This window comes from Nyctibius grandis, chromosome 16 (assembly GCF_013368605.1).
Source record: "Nyctibius grandis isolate bNycGra1 chromosome 16, bNycGra1.pri, whole genome shotgun sequence".
Classification (NCBI taxonomy): Eukaryota; Metazoa; Chordata; class Aves; order Nyctibiiformes; family Nyctibiidae; genus Nyctibius; species Nyctibius grandis.
In genome coordinates this window covers 2836510-2858185 of record NC_090673.1, presented here as the reverse complement: position 1 = coordinate 2858185, position 21676 = coordinate 2836510, and the positions used below count along the sequence as shown (strand labels likewise).

At 49.9% G+C, this 21676-nt stretch overlaps 1 protein-coding gene across 1 annotated transcript in view; it reads right to left on the bottom strand.

Annotated features, from left to right (window-relative positions):
- Positions 1-21676, bottom strand: part of GPSM1 (G protein signaling modulator 1) — a 75412-nt gene that overhangs the window by 38593 nt on the left and 15143 nt on the right. The window contains exons 2-9 of the mRNA XM_068413797.1: positions 10621-10842; positions 9939-10074; positions 9499-9641; positions 7869-7992; positions 6585-6700; positions 6146-6301; positions 4285-4393; positions 2638-2764 (exon numbers count right to left, since the gene is read on the bottom strand). Of these exons, the coding sequence (XP_068269898.1) occupies positions 2638-2764; positions 4285-4393; positions 6146-6301; positions 6585-6700; positions 7869-7992; positions 9499-9641; positions 9939-10074; positions 10621-10842 (1133 nt within the window). The remainder of the gene's footprint in view (positions 1-2637; positions 2765-4284; positions 4394-6145; positions 6302-6584; positions 6701-7868; positions 7993-9498; positions 9642-9938; positions 10075-10620; positions 10843-21676) is intronic.

The following is a 21676-nucleotide window of genomic DNA, read 5'->3' as shown; positions in this document are numbered from 1 at the left end:
TCCTGGCAGCCATTAAACACATTTCCCTTCTCAAGGGCTCAGAGACACGTTGGTGGCCTCTCTTATCCTCCTCTGAAGTTTGGAATAAGAGAGCTGAACCAGACTGCAAGCTAAGGAGAAGACAAGGGAGCCAGGCTCCTCTCCACAGGCTGCCCTGCAGACCCATCCTCTCCCCAAGTCTCTATGCAACAGGGACAGCACCTTTCCCACCCGAGATGCACATGTAAAAGCACACACATGGCTGAGCACTGCAACACTCTCCCTTCCTCTGGCAAGAGGCTGCTGCACAGCCCAAGCCCACGAAACACAGGGGCAGCTGATTTTTATGTCCCCAGCAGGTTCCCAGGACCAGGCGAGGGGCAGCATCTCCCACATCTCAGCGACTGGGGAAGCCCTGAGATGTGGGCTTCCCTACTCTGCAAGGGAACCTGCCCCGGGCCCTGCGGTCCCTCCCTCTCCCGCACTGCAAGCCCCAGTCATTTGCTGTTTTTCCTCCAGAGAACACTTTGTCCTTGTGTTGACAACAGCCCCAGCCTTGGGAATGTGAGCAATGGCACGAGAGATTAACAAGGTCACTGCAACCTCCAGCAAACACTGCCCCTGACTACAGCAGCTCAGCCCCAATCCCACCCTCCAGCGATCACACGCACAGACCAGCATGGCTCTGCCTCTGTCAGATGAGAGAAAAATCACTACTGGCTCCAGATGTTAACACAGCACAGGCACATCTGGGTCACTGGAGAGCAGCGAACAAGCCCACGGGCCACGCACTGGCTGTGCCTCGCCCTGCCTCACCTTCAGAGTTATGCCCAGTGACTGACCAGGCTTTGCCACGTGCCTTAAGCAAAAATCCCAACCTCTCGGAGTCTCGTGCTGCGAGATGCAGTCAGTGAGGCTGTGCCAGGGAGACAGTGGGGCTGCGTCACCACCCGTGTGGGGACACTGCCACACACCAGGCTCAGCTCTCCCCGGACCAAGACCCTCCCTGACCCCTAATGCACACTGTCCTGCCTGCAGTGGGACACCAGACCAGTCCATAGCAGGTTGCATTCAAGCTCAGACTCAACGGGAGCATGTTATGAGAGCAGAAACCCCCCCCTTGCTTTATTTTTTTAATTATTTCCAGCTACGAAAAGGCTGTGAACTCCTGGTTGTGCAACACGGTCAGAGCCACAGAGCCCCTCTCCCAGATAAATCAGGCCTGACCCCTCTGCTGCAGCTCTTCCACCCACTACGCTCACGCATCCAGGCAGACACGTGTCTCAGCACGTGGCGCTCTCATGCCCATGCAGCCCCTGATGCTGCCCTCCTGCACCCCTCCGTGCCCCAGCCCGAGGGACCTGGCACCTCGTCAGCTCGTTTCCTCCACACTTCGCTGTCCCATAAGCAGCAGCAACATCAAGGTTATTTTCCTGTTCCCCTTTCAGAGCAAAACACTTGGCCAAAAGGAAGCCCCTGCGAGGTGCCAGGAATGAACGGAAGGCCCCAGCTAAGAAGTTTCCCAGTAGTTATAAGGATGGACCCGACATGCAAAAGGAGGCTGGGGCCACCATGGCCCACACAGCCTTTGAGGAAACAGCTCAGCTCCATTCAGCTCCTGCTGGGGCATGGCGGGGCACGCTGGCTCCTCACCCACAGCTCCACTTCTCTGGAAAAGCTTCAGCACTGATGTAGCAGGCTGCACCTTTAGGAGCGATACCGAGAGCAAACACGAGCAGCCAGCCCTTCAGGACACCGTGTCTCAACCCAAGCACCAGCTTCTCTGTGCCAGTTCTACCAACAGGAAAGAGAACACACCACCTGAGAAAACCTGTCTGCACTAACAAGGTCATATTTAATCAGCCAGCACCTCCCGGGATGCAGTTTCATTTGTGTGAATTAATAAGTCTGTCCACAGCGACAGAGCAACCAGCTGGAACTGCCCCACGTCAGGCACCCACCAATGCCTGCAGCGGGCAGTCCCAGGACAGGCAGATGTCCCCGAGCTGGGGACACGTCAGGCTGACAGCATGCTGTGGTGAGGACTCAGCTGTGCTCTCCTGCTCCCTGGGGAGCGGGGACAGAATGACCCTGGGCGCAGTGTGGCGAGTAAAGCCATTTCATCTGCTGTGACCAAGTCTTGCCACACCTTCGTTTCCAAGTTGGGCATCGCTGCAGGTGTTCCAGGGGTGAGACAGCACCCAGCGCGCTGATGCTCACAACCTGCCTTCAGCCCATGCTGTAGGCTTGTTCCTTGGGTGCTAATCAGAATGAGAGCAGCCAAAAATCCCTGCCAGTCACCTTCTGAAAGCTTGCTCTATCAGTCAAAACACTTAAAAGGGCCCTGCGGAGCTTTAAAAGAGACAAAAGTAGTTTGCTGGTTGGCACAAGGTATTTCATTCCCAGTGCAAATTAACTCCAGTAACTCATTCTGTGCCCTTTTTGGGGTGGATCCTGCCCTGCCCTTGCAGCTCATGGAAAGCACAGAGCAAACATACCGCAGTCTCCTTTCTGATAAAGGCACTCGATAACCTCATCCTTCCTCTGGCATTCGTATCTCCTCCCATGTTCCCCACCTGCAAACACCTCCCACTCCCCATGCACCACACCACAACTTCCATGAGGCTCTTCACTGCCAGCAAAAGCCCAGAAACTCACCTTGTGCTTCATAGCCAGAATAGGGATGAGCCATGCCCACGTCCTCAGCCCCAGAGCCCAGGCCGAGGGCTGACTTGAGCTGGGCAATGTTCACCTGTGCTGTCAGCTCACCGTTCCGGTCCCCGATCTACAGGGTGAAAACCAACAGGGCAGCTGGTTAAAAGGCAACATGCTGTAAGCAAACAGCCCCTACAAAGGGTTTGCCAGTCCCATATATCAAAGCAAACACACAGCCAGCCAGAAGAGAGCTCAGACACCCCAAAAGATGATACAGTCCAGCTTTCAACACCAAAGCAACCCACCAAAACTATCCCTCAGTGATAATTTGGGAGAGGGTCCACGCTGCACGTGCACTGTGCACCGGTTGCACCTCAAGATGCATTTCTGCAGAGTTCAGTACAAGGAACTGACAGGCACAGCTTGCCCACTGCTACAGAATGGGGGCAGAGGTAAACGTGCCCATCTGGTCCGTCCTGTAGCCACATATGGCTTGGCAGAGCGCCCTGAAACTCTCAGCCCCCTTCCTCAAGTACTGCCGTAGTCACTGAGCACCAGACAGGCACACTACTACCAGCCACGTGGGCAGTGTCACGCTCAGGGCTGGGATGCTCTGGAAGCCCTTCTCTCCTGGCTCAGGTCCATACAGCTCTGAGCTGTTCCCAGTGATCTACCCACACAAGACTCCAAAACCTTTTGGAGTCCAATTTTTTCCAAATTCCCATCTCTCACTGGCCTGAGGCTGAGGAAGCCGATGTTACATATTCAGGAAAAGATCTTTCCAGTGGCTTCTGCTACTTAAAGCGAGGAGTTCTAAGACATGCTTCTGGGCCCTCCTCAAAGTTTAACTAAACAAGAAAATGACTGTGCTGCATATCACCAGTGAACACAAAGAGGTCACTCAGAAACAGCCTCTAATCTTCAGAGGAACAGCAGCCTCTGTTACAGAGGAAGCCCTTGGCTGCTCGCTTGGAGAGGCCTCCCAGTTAAATGCCTTGCAACAGCTCTTTTGTGGTCCTTTGAGATAGACTGCAGTGTGAGCCATCCCAGAACAGAATCATAAATCCCCACATTACTTATGACAAAGCCCCAAGCACTAGTAAAGGGAGGCAGATCAAACGGCTTATCATCGGGCATGGATCCCCTGCCAATTACAAGAGATTTGCTGTTGACTTCATCTCCAGAGAAATTACTATGTCCCGGTTAGGTCTCGCAGTCCTTGATGCTCTGTTAAATGCTTTCCTAACTTCCACTCATTCCAGTTCATCTCCAGCGCCCTGTTAACATCAGAGGAACACCCTGGCAGGACAACCAACTGGACATCAAGAGGTATCCGAGTTCCTTCACACTAGCTGGGTGCAGGCCACCTTGGCCAGCAGAGCAGACAGCTAGCCCCCAGGTCCTTTCTCACCCAGGAATATTGGTTAAGAGCAATGCACAGCAAATGTACGAACTGTAATTAAGGGGAAGGCTCGGAGCCTCCCATAAAAAGACTATTTTTCAGCCAAGCTCTGCAGTTCCTAAAGAGACCATTGAAACAGCACATAGACAAGGGCTTTCCAGAGCAGTCACAGCAAGAGAACAACTACATTAATATGACTTATTGGCATAAAATAAAGTCTTCATCTCAGCAGGGACAGCTTCTCTTACCTCTTGGGAGATTTCAAGATGTTTCCTTGCAAAGTGCAAGGCTTGTTCATGGCTCCCCAGGGAGACATAGGCATTTCCGAGACTCCAGCAGGCTCTTCCTTCTCCCACCCTGCAAAACAGGAAACTGTCAACCACAGAAATGCCAGGCAAAACCCAGCAGCACAGCAGCCCTTTCAGGGCCTCCTTCTCTAAAGCACCAACAGCCCAGCCTCCTAGCTATGCTTTCACCTACAGAAGTGTTCTGCAAAGGAAAATTAAATGCACTGTGCATCTTAAACTCTTCTTATGTTGAGGTCAGGGAAGGAGCAATGGCCTCAGAAGTGGGCCTGCACCCACAGTGGCAAAAGCCTAAGCAGTGCAGCAAGGGCCCAGAATGGTTCGGCTTCGTTTGTGAGCACCAGCCTGAGAGCAGAAGCCAGAGCTCCTGTCCATCTTCACACAGCAAGGATTCCTCTCCAGAGATGCACAGTCCATCAAGAGGACATGTAACACCCGGCCCTTTAGTTCAACAACAGCCCAGAGCTAAAGTAGCAAGAACACGGCGAGGAGAGAACATCGCAGACGTGCAACGTTCTCCTGCTGAACACCAGCGCTGTGTCACCCAGGATGCACACACAAACTGAAACGGCATGCAACAGCCAAGCAAATATTGACCTATTTCCACACGGCCTCCAGGGCCCTGCTGCTTGTTTTCAGAAGCCAGAGAAAGCATGAGAATGTGAAACCTGCCCCAGGCAGCCTCACCCCCAGCCCCTGAGTGCCCCGTGTCCCCACCAGACACCCAGGTGCCCCTGGAGCAGGTTTCAGCACCTGTTTGCACAAGCAGGCAGAGACCTAGTGCTCATCAGAGCCTGCTCAGCTCTGCAAACGAGCAGATGTGGGGGGCGATGGGATAAAAAAAGCATATGGGGGCGCGGGGGGAGGTTCAGCGTGACTGCAACTCCCTTTTCAGGGGTTTGGGCGGGTTGATCAGCATTTAAACATTTTTCTTGTCACCCTGTTCAATACCTTCTGCTCATAGGGTGTGTTCCCAGAAACGCAGGAGCCCACAGGCCTGCACCCCCACAGCATGATTCACCCTTGGGTGGGATTATACCTTCTCTGAGCAGATACTGCCCAGAGAGTGCCACAGAGCTTCCATTTCGATGTCTCTGCTCCATCTAGTGGAGGACACCCGGCCTCCTGAGTGCCACCAGCAGCAACTCTGAACAAGGTGCCTGCAGTCACCTCAGCTCCAAGAAGGCTCCTGGATCACAGAGGGTGTATCCAGGAGAAAGGAACCAACTGCTCTTTAAAAAAAATACAATTAAAAAAAAAAAAGGCCAAGCCTCCTAAAGAAGAAGGAACAAGGCCAAGGAGCAAAATACATCATCTCCACATGCTCCATGTAACATCATTTGTTTCTACATGGAAGTTTCCCGCATCATCTCAGAGCAGCGGCACAAAGTAGCATGTGTGTATGTATGTGTGTCCTACCCACACAGTTTCTAAGGAAGACACCATGTTTGTGAACTTGAGGAAGCTTTAGAGGGGCCCTTCTGGGATAAAACAGCAGTAGCCGCATGGCAAAGTGCTGAATACAATGCATTTTCTTGAAGTACCTCTTATTAGAAACCTCAGCCCACACAGACATAGCTTTAAGGGCACAGTCTCCAGGTTTGAATGACATGATAAAGGTGTCAGTCATGTTACGTTTTTGACAGATGACTAGGCTAAGACCTGGGTTCTGAAACTAAAGACTTCCAAGAATACCTGTTCCTGCTGTTTAGTCCCAGCAGTAGAGAACAAGAAATCAACAGGGAAGGGTCAGTGCTCTGAACCCACCAAAGCAGAGATGCCATCTCCTGAGGCAGTCCCTTACCTGTCTCCCAGCTCCTGTGCTATCACCAGGTGCTTTAGATGGTACTCAATTGCTCTTTCGTAGTCTTGAAGCAGGGTGTACGTGTTTCCAAGACTGTAGCAAGCCTGGGCTTCTACTGCTTGGTCTTTGAGCTGCCTGGAGAGCTGGAGTGTTTTCCTGCATGGAACAGACAGAAATGAAGAGACCTGATCACTGCAGGGCACCCCTGCAAGGCCACAGGAAAGTCACCGCTTCGGCATGCGCTGCATTGAAGTCGATGCCTGCTACAGACTGCAGGCAGGGTGTCAAGTGGCTGCATTGCTTGCCACTGCTGAGCGCCACACATGCAATTGGCCTCCAGGTCCCTTGTCACATCCCCCTGAGCCTATGAATTCACTGCAATAGGTCAGGATTTCCAGGGAACATCTGCCCCGAGTCTGCCTTAGCCCCGGACACTTACTTGTAGTACTCAGCAGAGATGTCAAACCTCCCAAGGAAGATGTGCGCGTTGCCCAGGTTGCTGTACGCTCTCCGCTCGGCTGCCTTGTCCCCAAACTCCTTCGCAATAGCGAGGCGCTGCAGCAGACAGAGATTATTGAGTACAGCCTGGCCATTACCAGGTTTCTGTTACACAGCAACGTTTCTGGGAGATTAACTTCTTGGTTTGCAAAGCTCGCACCCAGCAAGGTAGTGGTGCACATGCCCATCAGGGCTGGATGCAGCAGGAATTCAGGATAAAGGAAGGGCCTTTGGAAAAGTGGGATTAATGTTGCGTCCTCCTCTAACTCCTACTCCAGCCTGATCAGTTCACATCTCTCTAACTGAAGTGCAAAAGGTGTTACACACGTACTTCAACAGCTGAATAGAGAGGCAGATGGAGAGCTGTAGGTCAGGCTGTGAAGGGATGTGGTTGATCAGCAGACTAAGGTGTAGGAACAAGGCTGTCACCCTGCATGGTGCTATGGCACAGAAGGAAGACACACGTGTGTGCACTCCATCTCACTGCCTGCGCTGCAGCTGCTCCCCAGACCTCCGCCCCTGCCTACACCTCAGTCCTGCCCCTCCTCTCACGTCCCGCTGCTCCCCAACCTCTCACCCTCCACTTTGCAGCACCCTGCTCCTGGTCCCAAATACTGCACAGAGTTTTCCTGCCCCTTTCAAGCCCCTTCTCCCAAAGCACTGCTTGCTGCTGTCCTCCAGCATGTAAAAATCAGGAGGGATGACTTTCCAAGGTGCTGAGCACCTTCCACTGCCAGGAAACTGAGATATTCTCTGAACCAGAAGCTGAATTGAATTTGAATTGGGGCAGGGACTGTGTCACTTCACCCCTCTGCAAAGCTTTGCAGAAAGTTATTGTGTTCTACAAGCAACATTTATTCCTGATCAACAGCTCTTTCAGCAGCTTAATTAAATTCATGGCTTGCATTTATTAAAATCTAGACCAACACAAATTAAGAGCAGAAAAGCCTTGCTAGGCCCAGCTGCAATTTGCCTTCAGATATCTCCTTTGGTTTCCAAGCCAACAGCACCCTTCCCTCAAGGTGCTGGTGGGGATTGGAGTGAGATGTTGCTCAGCATGAGTTAGTACAGCAGGGCCAGACCCTGAGGTACACACAGAAGGAAGAAAAACAGCCGAGGGCAAACGCCTCCCTGTACCTTCCTGGGCTGTGGTGAGTAGAAAGGCTGCTCCCCAACAGCCAGCCCCAGCCCCTGACTGCAGGAAGAAGGCGCAGTGGATTCCTACCTCCTTGTGGAAGGCTATAGCCTCACTGAAGTTACCAAGCAAGTACTGGGTGTTGCCAAGGTTGCCATAAGCACGGCCCTGCGCAGCTCTGTCCCCCAGCTCCTTCACCAGGGACAGGTTCCTCCTGAAAGAAATCAGAGCAGTACATCTGATGAGACACAGCGAAGGAACTTGCACCATAAAGAAAGGAGAGCTAACCCTGGAGAAAGCATCTCCCCTACCCACCTGCTGGTCCTGTGCATCCCCTGGTAGGTGAGGGTCTGGTGATCTATGCTAGCTGCAGCTCTGGGAGCTCATGCAGATCCAGTGGTGTACGTCCCTGCTGCTCCCTCGACCTCAGGCAACCTACAGCTGCGTACAGGAACTGCACCAGTGCTCACACACCCAGAGTCTGATAGGATCTCACATTAAATAAGAAATGGCCACCTCACTCTACAGGGGAGAACCAGGAGCATGGGAGAAAGGAGATTATCTACAGCAGGACAGGGACAAAGCTGGAGAGAGGGGCAAGATCCATAGCCCCATGCCAGGGCTCTGCTCACAGAGCTTCCCAGCATTTCTTTACCTTGTTTTTTCCCCCCTTTACACATCCAGCACACACAGGGAAGCACAGAGCTCCCAGCTGGCACAACATTACCCGTTGGTTATGCTACATGCACCATTCTTTGGAAAAAGGATAGTGAGCTATATATAGGCACTATCACATTCTCAGATATAAGACGACAGATATAAGATCTTGTCACTCTCTTAATTTTAAAAGGCTGCTTAAAATCCTGTATTATTGAAGCAAAACTCTGAAGTACAACGAGAAAAACATTAGCCCAAAAGTCTGGTGGCAACCTTCCTGTGTGGGACATCAGAGTGATCTCTGAAACTATTTAGGAAAGGGAAGGATGCTACAAGCAAGATAAACCACAGATCCAAGAGAAGGACAACCGGGACTTCAAGTGAAAGCCTCTTCCCTTGGGTGAAGGAGAGTCTCTGTTTGTGTTCTCATCAAGGCCAGCAGAGAGCAGCAGGGGCTACAGGAGCTAATAGTTAGCTTCCAAATGCAGCTCTGAGAAGGAGCAGACTATTGGAACTTAATTGCATGATCATACTTCAAACTACACTGAGTTTTACCAAGGCAATGCCAGGATGAATTTTAGCTTTAGTTTTATAAAAGCTTGCAGCCCCTCTTTCCCCTTCCTTGAGATTAATTTGCCATGATAACTCGGCATCTCAGGGGAATATTCCTAATTCATTACAACATGCAAAATCTCATTCTGTGGCCTGATTTGCAACAATGCTAAGCCCACAGTCTCATTCTTTGCAACAAACATCTTCCAGAGCTCCCACATCCTCAGTGGCCCAGGGAACAAATCCCTCCTATGAGAAATGCTTCCAACAGGTCTCAGTAAAAATTGTTGGCTTGCACCCCACGCAGCTATCATTAGCCTAAGGGTTACCAGAGCTCAGCTAACCTGCAGACCCCGAAAGCTGTCAGCAGAACAGGACCACCACAAACACAGATGATGATCTGAGCAGGATAAGCTCAGCAAAGGTGTACCTGTGTGCACTTTAGCATCACTGATGCCTGACCAGCCCTGTTCCCTGCAGGAGAAAGCGTTGGCCAAGCTTAAATACTTACTCATAATATTCTGAAGCTTTCTGTAGCGTCTCCTTGACTTCTTGAGGCAGGTAGCCTGGGTCTTGGGCCATGTTCCAAGATAAGTGCTTGCCCTTTGCATGGTAAACATTTCCTATATTATAGAGTGCTCTGGCTTCACCTACCTAAAGAGAGGAAGAACAGGGAGCAGCAAGGTATTACACTTCACATCCCAACATGGACCTTTCCATTGCTGGGCAGAGATGGTCCAAGCCAGGAGGCCCACATTTTCCTCTCCCATCTTCACTGTCATGGCAGCTGTTACTGTCAGCAGCATGAGAGCTGTGATGGAGCCCGAAGGGAAAGCTTTATACTCCATCTCCTTCCAAAGCTCACCTTCACCACACCACAGTTCCTGACTTGCAGATAGATTATTTCTAAAGCCAGGAAGTATTTCCTGCTGGATTCCATGAACCAATTACCTTGTCTCCCTGCTCCTGAGAAATGTCCAAGTGTCTCTGGCAACAAACGACAGCTTCATCAAACTGCCCAAGTATTTTCAGTGTATTTCCAAGGTTGCCACTTGCCTTGGCTTCTCCAATGCGGTCCCCGATGGTTCTACAAGATGACCAGAGGAAGGGAGAGAGGTGTTAGAGAGCTCAGACACTTTTATTCACCAACTGTTGGAGGCAGAATTCAAGCTGCAGTGAGCCAAGATGCAGCAAGCACTGCATGGTACGCACACCACACCCAGCAGTTCCCAGGACACGCGCCTGACTGGAGTGCTTCACAGAAGCTCTCTCAACGTTGAAGACAGATTCTTCTTTTTGCTGTCTCAGGTGAACTGCTCTAATGACTTCATGTGTATTTACAATGAGCACCTGGGGACAGGAGAACTGGACATTGCTCTGCTCTTGCTCCAAGCGCCATCCTCACATCCATATCCCTTTCTCCACCTCCCTGCTCTGAAGGTGGCTGGGCCATTCTTGTTGCCTCCTGAGTCTCCACACGCCAGCCAGCCTGTGCCTCAGGGCTAGTTTTGGATGCTTATTTCTGGGGCAGATTCCCTCTGGCTGCTGGGTTCAGAGCCCACAGAACTCATCTTCACTCAAGCCCTGACAGGTTGTGTCTGATTACAGGACGAAGCACTGCTGACATGCTTACCTGGCCAAGGTAAGGTCGTGTTTATGGTACTCCAGGGCCTTGGAGTACTCCTTTAGATAGAAATAGGCATTGCCCAGCTGACTGTAGATGGCACTGAGAGTCTTCAGGTCCTCGGTCCCCACCTGCACCGCTGCTTCGAAGAAGGCTGCCCCAGCTTTGAAGTCCCCAGCCTTGCACAAGCGCTCTCCTTCCAGGGCCAGTTCCAGGCAGGATGCCTCCATTCTGCAAAAAGCAAGACCATCATTTCTAGAGGAGTTAGAGTGCAATGCACCCATGCTGCTCTGCAAGGGTTAAAAAGTTTACTTCATTGTACACGTTTAGCTACTCACTGCACCAGAAAAACCCTCCAGGCAGCAGCTGCCTCTCTGCATTCAGCCCCAAGCACCACGGCACCAGCCCCAGGTCAGACACTGTTTGGGTGATAACTCCGAGACACACAGCTGGCACACTTCAGCAGTGGGGACACCAGCTTTCAGTGGACATGGCAGGCACTCAGCCCCTCTGAGAAGCCAACCTTGTAGGCATGAGACACAGGAGCATCCGTATTTACAGCCTGCATCTGCAGGTGGCCACAGGCAGCCCCTGGGTTCCTGGTAGGAATCCGGACAAGAAACTTGGGGCTCCTGGCTCTCAGACACACACTCACATCACCAGAGTAACACGGCATCTGGTTTTCTTCCAGGTGGTGCACAGCACAGACACCACGCACCCAGGCTATTCACGCCTGCGCCGCTTTCCCCAGGGTAACAGAGAGGGTAGCCAAACTGTAACGCATTTTTATTGGATACCAGAGAAAACCCTGGACTGTGCAGAATTTCTTGGCTGAGCAGCTTCCAGTGCTCAGTGTCTGCTTTCCATTAACTCCCCTGCTGTCACTTTTTCCACAGGCGCTCCGCACGTTAGCCTCCAGGCCAGCCTGCCTCCCTTGCATTTCTCGACACCTTTGGCAACGGCACAGGCCGTGCTGTCAGCGCGAGCACTCTGCGAGAGGAGCAAGACCAGCAATGCTGCTTCAAGAGAAAGGGAACGTGCTCCTTTGAGTGCTCCACCAAGTCCCGAGTTACAGCTGTCCCTGTTAGACCACGTGTCTCCAAAGTTCCCAGAAGGGACAGAGCACACATTTGAAAGCTTACATTTGGAAACGTCTTGCCTGCTGCAAAGTCAGCCCCTTTACGAGGCGGATGGACACAGCCTGTTCCTGCTCCTCTGTTCAGACATTTTTCTTTTTGGCTTTTTCATTTCTGCTCAATGTATTTTTAAAAGTCAGAACTATCTAGGTCAAAGGTGGACATCTGCTCAGAAAAAACATAGCTCACTTCTCCAGGGTCAGAAAAGCAAGGGTCAGACAAAAGATAACACATGTCCAAAGGCAGTTTCTATTCTGCTCTCAGGCAAAAAGCACTTGCAGGGTCTGAGTGTGGTACCCAGCCCGAGAGAACAACTTGCTCATCATCACTGCAACAGCATCAGCCCAGCTGAAGTCTCCCGTAGCAGTTTCCTGCTGAGCCCTAGAAGATGCTCCCCCTGAAGCCACCCTTGCAAGGAGCCAAGGCCCAGCCCCTGCAAGCGGGGTCTCCACAGACCAAGGCTGAGGTGTGCTGGCCGAGACAGAGCACTCTGCGCTGCTCTGGCTTTTCTCCCCAAGGACACAACCTGCCACCGTGCATCCCGCACAGACTGACTTTAGGGAAGAGTTCCTCTGGCTCCAGGTCTGCGCTCCAGCATCTTCTGCCCAAGCCTGCACCCAGCACTCACCTCCCCCTGCCACAAAGGGGTGCGGGGAGATGCTCGTATGAAATACCAATCCTCCAAACAGGCAGAATGGCATTTTCTCAGCTGCCAGGAAACAAAGCCAGTTCCTCTACAAGCAATGCATAAACTGTCTAAAATGGAACCCTATTTGCCTGGCAATCTCCTGCTGAGTTGGCTCCGTATGACTCCAAACACCCAACGCTTGGCAGCCCAACAGCATCCTCCAAAGCAGGACAACCCACAAGGACTGTCCAAACAAAAAAAAATATGGCAGAAGAGACGGTTTCAGACTGTCCCTCCAAATACATTCGCAACCTCTCCTGTCTCACTGTTCATTTGTCCCCAAAACCAGAGTAACAAGAGGGAGAAGGGGATGTGAAGCAGCTCGTTTGAGCTCCCACCTCAAACTCCCACAGAAATATTTGATTTCAAGCTCACTGCAAAGCCCACATTTGCGTGGCTATTTTACTTGTGCAAGAAGGCTGCTCGCGGTGCCAGTGCAGCATCAGTCCCTGCCTCAATTTCTGTTCGATAGGAGAAATAAAAATATCAAGCCTGTTAACACTAAAAACATTTAACTTCTCTCTACTGATCCTCTTGCTAGAAAATTAGTAAGAATGAGCTTCTGCTACAGCATGTTGAATTAGAGGGACCCATGTGGGGATCATACCAAACTTCCATCAGTCCCAAGGCACGTTCATGGTTTGTAGATCACTAGAGCAGTTATCTGGTGTCATCATCAGGTATCGATGAGTCTCTGCCAACACACCCCAAACAGCTGAAAGAAGGCTTGGGACTGAAGACAGACAAGGAACACCTTCTACTCAAATCAGCAAGATTAAATTCAGGCAGTTTAGCAGAGATGAATCTTGAGAGGACTTGAAATGCAGGAACGAGCCACTATCACAGGAATTAATGTTGGATTCCAGAGACAGAGCAAATTTCAAAATAATTTTGGTTCAAATTTCAAACAAATCTCTTCCCAGTATCCAGGTTCTCTTTAAGAAACTGAATTCACCAACTGTAAACAGTCTAAAAACTGAGCTGGAGACTAATTCCTGTAATTCCTGCCACTGCAGCCTAGCTCAGATCAAACTAGTGTGATTTGAATAGCTTGAAGTGAGGGTTCCCATCCCCACAACACTGAAAACCCTACAGCAACACAACCCAACTACACACTCCAAGGGTGGCACCTCGTTCAGGCCATATTTGCCAGCAGAAACATAACCAGAAGCGAAATTGGTGCCTCGGAGCCTGCATTCTGATACACTCACACACACTTGCACACACTCGCCCTCTCTGGGTGCATCCCTGGTGTTCCCATAGTAACTATTCAGGCACAACGCAGCGACATGACCCTCCACTGCACACAGCCTTTAATTAAAGTCTGTTCGTCCTTGAGCAGGCTGCTTTGCAGAGTATCTGACTTATCTAATTAACATCACTGCTCAGTTTGGGACCTAAGCAAACAAGGGGAAGGGAGAGGAGGCTTTTCCTCTGCGTCGCACTCTGCCAAGTCTTTGCTGCCATGGAAAGGGACAAGTGCCAAGGATAGCAATTATTAATAGAAACACAACCCACTTCTAAAACCCACCTGCCCTTCCCACATCCTCAGGGCCTCGCAGCCAGAGCTAGTTCCGGGAAGCAACTTTGCACGCAGTTCAGTCACCACAGGCTTAAAAGCACACAGAAACAACACGCCAAGGCCAGAGGAACCAACTAAAGGTCAACGAACACACTCAAGCACACTAAAACACTACACATACAACAGCTTCCAAAGGCCATAGCTCAACTGCCCACAAGACCAGAATGGTGATTTAGGCAGAAGGTAGAAATCTGCTGAACCAGAACCATCTTGTCAGACAGGCAAAGGAAAGGGAAAACAGGGAATAAAGACAGACCGAAGTTACAGCCCCGGTTCCTCCCAAAGCACATGCCTGAGCCCTCCCCTACCTCTTCTTCTGCAGGTTACGCATTTTCTGAACATAAACCCAGAGCTCCAAGCTCACTGGCAGAAGGAAGCAGCGGGGCTGAGGTCTACTTGGAACTATTTTGCAGACAGGTCTCTCTGGTAAGTTCACAGGTAGGATCTGGGGTTTTGAAGATGCTGACGGCATCTTCGTGTCCGTACAACAGGCACTGCTCTCCAGTTTTCACTCTATCTGCTTGGGCAACGTTACCAGTAAGTTGCTGGAATCTTGAACTTTGTTTATCTGGGACACCTCTTTTTCTCTCCATATGCTGCCCTTGAAAGGGAAGGGGAAAGGAGCATTGCTTTTATTCCCAGAGACAATAATGTCCACTTTCCTCTAAGAAATATAATATCCTTTGTCCACTGTTGGTTTCAGGTACCAGACAGGTGAGTTCACAGATGAAGTCCAGAAACAAGAGAGTATCTTGGTTTATTCACGTATTTTCAGCACTGCTCAAAAAAGAGAATGGGCCCTAGAAGAGTCCATGAGATCGTCAGAGTTGAAGGCAAGCAGCTCCCTCCTTTCTGAATTGGTCTCTTCCCAAAGCACTTCACCTCTGTGGTCGCATCAGCTATTCCTGTTGGTGCCTCTTTGCTCCAAAAGAAGGACTTCTGCTGCTATGAACCTCTCCTTGTCAGGTTAGGAGCTCAGGGTTCCTCCAAAAGAGGGTCATCCTTGGGGAGAAGCACACATTGGTTCAACAGACTCCAAAGAAGCCTCATCTGTCTGCCCCCAGGAAGCTTTGCAAATTCCAGAAATGACCTGAGCGGTTCTCAGACTGGGGAACAGCAGGAGAAGGCAGATTCCCCAGAGCACACTCCTGCCCTTTTACATAGGCTCCAAAACATCCCCATCTGAGAAGACACAGCCCTCTACCCCCACCCTCCAGGTATTAAGTTTCTCCTCTGCTGACACACAGGCAACACGTCTGGGCCTGTACCACCTCAGCAAGCACCTACTATTCATGTCTTAATACCAGAAAAGAAGATTCAGTCCCTCCTGAGCCAGCAAATTACTGCTGACAAGCTGAAGGTGCTGGGCTTGGCCATATGGTGTGGTTCAGAAGAGAGAGACTGCAGAACATGAGCTGCTTTTCTTACTTCCACAGCTAAGATACTAGAGCTTGTTAACGCAATTCCCCAACCACTCAACCTTTCAGCTAACAGCAGGGTACGTCCCTGCCTGTGGGTTTGAACAAAGACACAGGGAGAGGGGGATGCTCACTTGGAGCAGCCCCTGTTCGTAAGCCTTGCCCTAAATCAGTGCAAACCACTCATACAGATTTGCATGTTCCTCCAGACAGGCAGGATTTCCAAGTGTTGGCAGGAGTCACATCCCAGGCTCCAGGTCCCCCACATGCAGCGAGGAAGGTCTGACACCCTTCCCAGATCAAACCAAGACTACGCCACATACAGCAAAGTGTTTTCTTCTGAATGCATGGAAATGACAGACCATGACAAGTCTGGCCAGGCAAGAATAAAGTTTTGAAGACCCCAGTTGTAATCTAGAAATCAGACCAGCGCTGGTGCGTACAGCAAAGAGTCCCAGCATCAGTTCCCAAGTGGAGCACTAAGCAAGTCCTACAGCTCCTCTGCACCTTGGGTTATGTACACGTCTGTAAAACAGCAACAAAGGCTGCTCCCAGAGCACTTTGAGATCCTTTTGCAAAAGGTACTTCAAAAACGGCAAGATATGTCCTTAAGAAACGACAACAAAAAGAACAAGTTTTTTGAAAGCAGTAAGAGGCCAAATATAAACCCAATGTTTGGCCACAAACGAGTTCGGCAATCTGCAGAGCGTTCTGCCAGAGGAACGAGTGAGTGGCAGAACGCTGGCAGAGCACTCGGCCCCATCAAGGCGACAGCTGCAAGCGTCAAACCCGGGGATGGATGTTGCTTCTGACACTCGTATGAGGCAGAAAAGGGTGACCTTCCACCGTGCAGTGACAGGGATGAGGAAGTCTCTTCTCAATACAGCACAGGGCAGGGCCACCCTCCCTTACCCCTTAACTTCTTCGTTAAAGGATAACCGCTCTGAAGGCAGAAAGAGCTGAGAAGAACAGGAAGAGCAGATATTGCCTTTACCAACAAGATTTCCCAGGGTCATTCATCACTGTCAGATAGCAGCTAATGATGATCTGTATCGCAGATTGCCTTTTGGCTGCCTTAAGAGCAAAAATGTTCCTTTACAGAGGGTGCACAAGCAAAACGCAAGGACTCTCACGCATCGAATCTTTTCAAGCACCACGGCAACACGGCGAAGGCAGCGAGGGTCCCGGGAGCGCTGGGGATGCTGAGAGCACTGCCAAGAAAGAAACAAAGCAAACAGCACAAGGTGCTGTCAGTGCCATTAACAATGACCACTGTGACTGCTGTCAAAACAGCGCTATAATTGGGACTTGGGTGATGATATAGGTCCACAGAGGGGAAACACTACTCATAACGTGTGTTCAGAAGCTTGGAGCTGCAGTCAGACCTCCCAACACCCCACTCTCCCCCAAATCCTTGCACCTCACTTGCCAAATATGCCAAGAAAGTAACACTGCATGGACAACATCACACTTGTCCTCGCCCTGCTAGGCTGGAAAACAACAGCGCAGACTGCCTTTAGGCGAGAGCTGTTCTGCAGGACCATGGGCTGTGCCTGACCTGAAGCTCAGGGCTGCTGCAGCGCCTGCTGCCCAGGACGTACGGCCACAGAGGCCAGAGCAGGACACAGTGACATCCCACCTCTCAGGTCTGCACCTCAGCCCCGTGTCGATCCAGGCAGGCGGAAAAAGAGGAGACCATACAGTGCCCAGCAATTAAACTTGCCTTACTCCAGCCCTCCCCTTCACACACTCAGGGCTGTCTTGTTTGGGCTGTCTTGCTCACAGCACTTACCCTGCAGGCAACAAATCCATCAAGCTCCGTAGAAAATAATCATGTCACAAGACAGAGCTAGGAGACAGTTGTCTGCTGCCTTAAATATTATAAATCTCCCAGGGCAAGAGAACCGCTCCCTCCCTGCAAGGTGAAACTGCCTTTAAAAAAAAAAAATATATATTTATAGGTATTTGATTCATATTAGTGGCGGTAATTGCAAAACTCATTAACAATCAGAGCTGCTGTAGTTCCAAAGTCAGGAATAAAATCCAAGCTTTTAGACAGGAGGTAAGGCAGAAAAAAACCCACCGAAGACACCAAGAGTAGTAAAAAACCCCCTTAGTATATCTATTGATATGAATTAATGAAGCAACAGATTTTAGCATCTCACTTGCAATCTGAATTTTATACAAAAATAAATCTAATTTCCGAGCACTGATGACAGGGGCAATTAAACATTTTTTCTCAGTCAAAAAGAGATCAAGTTTATCAGGTGCTCAGTGTAAATGTATATTCACTGGCTTAACTAAATATGCATTTAAATCGTTAACTGGGAGCACATCCTTAAAGTAATCAAGCTGGGAATTACTCCCCTTTAGTAATTTCCTCTCCCAGCCTTCGCACAGCTCCTGTACATGAAAAGCAGCCGATGACTGAACCACCAGACAGCAGAGCCAGGCTGGAGCTGCCCAACTCCGCCGGAGGGTTCCCCTGCACTGCGACGAGGGAGCTCACGTCCCCCACGAACCAGCTCACGCTTCTGCACCAAAGCCCATGCTGTGCTTGACGGAGGGTCTGACTGTTCTCATGGGCTTTCCTACGCGAGGAAAGCTACCCCAGATCCTCCTGACGCACAGCCCGAGTCTATTCACGGTGAATTTATACCTGTTTAGCCTTGGGCTGACACTGCAAGCCGGACTAGACTGCTCTCCTCTGCCCGGGGCACTCTCACAATGGGTTTTGGGCAGTTTCAGTCTCTGCCCCAGGCAGGGTCCTCGCTGCTCATCACGCAAGGCTTTCCATCGTGTCACTAGCACATACACAGCTGCCCATCTCTCCCACTTGCTCCCAAATGATGAGCTCCTATTTCTGAGAATAAAATCTTATTACTAGGTCCTAAGTATATGTGCTTGCAACTTCATACCATTAAATACCATCACATTGCCATGACACCAGACCCATCAATCGTTCAGCTCCTCCTATTCAAAGCTCATACTCCCCTGCACTGCTCGTACCGCCGTATCATCAACACGCCCATTAGCAACCTGCTCTGCTTTGCAGGGAGGGCACTAATGAAAATACTCAATTAGCTCAATCCCAAGACCAGTTCTTGTGCAACGCAGCCAGCAATGCCAACAGCTCTCCTTGCAGCACGGCCCTGTGCTTCCCACCCACGTCACAACCCAAGCGCTAATCCCCTCCTGACAAGCAGTTTCCCCACAAGGCACCATATCAAACACAGGCTGGCAGAGAAGGGTGACAAACAAATCAAGATATACGTGACATCAGCCTGACTCAAACTACTTTTGGTAGTTTGAAACCAGCACACGGAAGCTGGTTTCCCTCCAGTCAAGGGAGGGCAGAACCTCTGGGGCACTTTGACCTACATGTCACCTTATTAGCGAGGGGAAGAAAACAAAACTCTTTGTTTTGTTTGGAAAGGAAAGGCCAAAGATGAAACGATAAATGCTGCACCCAGTCCTTCCCAGCTTCTGAATTCATTCCAAGCATCTAGGCCAGTTTCCTTCAGGTCTCCTGAGGCACATGAGGTGCTGCAGAGGCAGCTCTGTGCCACCAGCGCATCTGGAGGGGAAAAGGTTTCCACTCCACACACTTTCACTGGTAGTAGTATTGCAGTGAGTCCTTTCAGTGACCCCTGAACTAAAAATAATAAAATAATATACACACACACTCTTACTGCTGCTTGAGAAGTGTTTGTTCAAGCTGGAGCTCCAGGGACTACCAAGATGGAGTGGTTTTCACTGCAGTCTTTTGATAAGGGTGTGAAACAGAAAATCCAGAGGGGAAAACTACAGGGAGTTCTGGAAGCCCCTGGGTCTGTGCACTGGCTCCAGATTTTCTCTTCCACTCACTGATGGTAGCATCAGTACTCAACAGTAGTCATTTCAGTTAATTGCTGTCTACCATTAGCTGCAGAGTACTTACAAGGGATTCAATTCCACTGCATATTTGCTAATAAATACCAAATGACAGTGAGGAAGACAGCTGTATTTAGTTGCATTTACCCTCTTATTAGCAGAGCTGAATAAGACCCCATTTCAATTCATAATGGTTCCAACAAGCTGCATCATTGTCAGAAAAAAATTCAAACTCCCCATTGCCTGCTTGAAAGCAAAAGTCATCCAGCACTCCCCTGCTTACACAACTCCCCTGTGGCTGTGCACAACTCGCCGTTTGACTACGGGCCACGCAGAACAACTACCTCTGTAGCTTTGATCCACGGGAGCTGCAAGAGCTGAAGGCAGAGGGGAGTTATTTGTTGGTTTAGTAGCATTTTGTGAAGCAACTTAGGATGCTCAACTGGTACACGTACAAACTTTTTAAACTAAAGAAGGCAAAATATTTTGCAAAGGTGCAAGGGCAGCTATCACCCCATTCTGCCAAAAGGAAGCTAAGATACAGCAAGACATAATTTGCCCACAGTGAGTCAGCTGTAGAGAATGAAAAGGAACCCAAGAGCCCTGGCTCTCAGTGCCTCTGCCAGGTCCTCCCTTGTGAGCACCACGTGAACCACTCAAACCAGAGCTGCTCCCTTGGGGATGAGGTGCAGCATTTTCCACCCAGGCAAGGGTGCTCACACAGCTCGTGCCACCAGCTCAACGTGATGTCAAACAATCACTGAAGATCTAACCCTGCCCAAGGAGATGCCCCAACTCCAGGAGCTTAAGATACTCATGACCGCTAGAAACCCACTCTATACTTGGAAGGATTGGGCTCTCAATAAATTATACACTGGTAATAATTATCTTGAATCCATATACCAAACCTTTCCCACAAATACACCTTAACCCACAGCAAGAACAGAGAACACAATGAAATTTTTCTGTGTCACCTGAGGAGTGAAACCTCTAAAAGGCAATGAGCTAAAATTTAAGCCTTTGTGCTCCAAAATTACTCAAATATCAAAGGATCATAATGGGATGTAATGAACTTGCAGCATTTGAGAAAGCTCAGATGGGATTAAGGTGCAAATGTGAATTTCATCTCATCCTGGTTAACAGGATCATTTGATGCCCAGTTTCAAAGCACTTAAATTATAATATGCAAATAACTTCCAGGGTTTAAGGAAATGATGATTAAGGAGATACCACTTTGAAAACTAATTAATAAAAACATGTTTTGACTCCCAGATAAAAAAAAAAAAACACGAAACATATGAACTGATCAAGATGCCTCAGAAGAGGGACTGCGCAGGAGAACTCACTTTCAAGAAGAGCGAGAATGAAACCATCTGTAGATCCTGGATCATCATCTCTTCGTATGGCTCAGCAGCAGGGTATAAACCCAACCTCCACCTGCCATTTGAGCTCAAGGAAAAGCAGCGCAGAGGCCCAGCAGCACTAGCTTGCCCAATGCTAGTGGGCTAACGATGCTCCTGTCTGATGATGGGCCTTCCTTTCCAGGAGGCCCAAAGGAGGACGCTCAATCTGTGCTGCCAGCAGGTTGTCTCAGCCCCATAACTGCAGACCACAGTCAAAGGTAACAGCTCCAACATCTGAAACCTGCCCTGCAGAGTAGCAAGCAAGCCAGTCCCTGCATCAGGATGAATTTTCAGGCATTCAGACTTTGTCACTGAGGATACCTGACATTAGCTCAGTGATTCCAGCACAATGAGGGAAGCTTATAGAGTTTTCCAAGAGCATTTTGCTTTCTTGTACAATGCTAATGCCTTCAGTGAAATTAATCCAGCACACTGCAATGAAACACCACTCTTGGGATGATTTCCCCAGAAGTGCTATTTCCTTCAGTCATTTCCCGAAACCAGAGGGCAAGAGAGGACACGCAGTCGGAACGGCTTTTCATTATAACATTACTTTGGCAATTAGGTCAACACATCCTCTCACTAAAATATATGCTGTGATTTAAATCGGCACACTGCTCCTGCTACAAAATACATTGGGTTACAATTATGATATACATTAGAAAAACAACCAGCTTACCAACAGCTATACAATGAAAGTAGCCCATTTATTTATTACCCGTTTTATTTATGCTATTCAACTTCTGTTACCCACCAGAATACAGGGGTTCATTCACACCACACTTGTTACTGAAAATGGTTGGATTGTGGTTTGAGAGATTATCTTTCCACTTGGAAGCACTGTAAATGAGACGAGAGATGTGCAGACTCGGACATCTCTACCACTGCCCCCCACAGACAGCCAGCGGGGGCTCAGCAGCCAGCTCCCACCCCAGCCCACTGCTCTCCCAGAACGAGCAGGGACT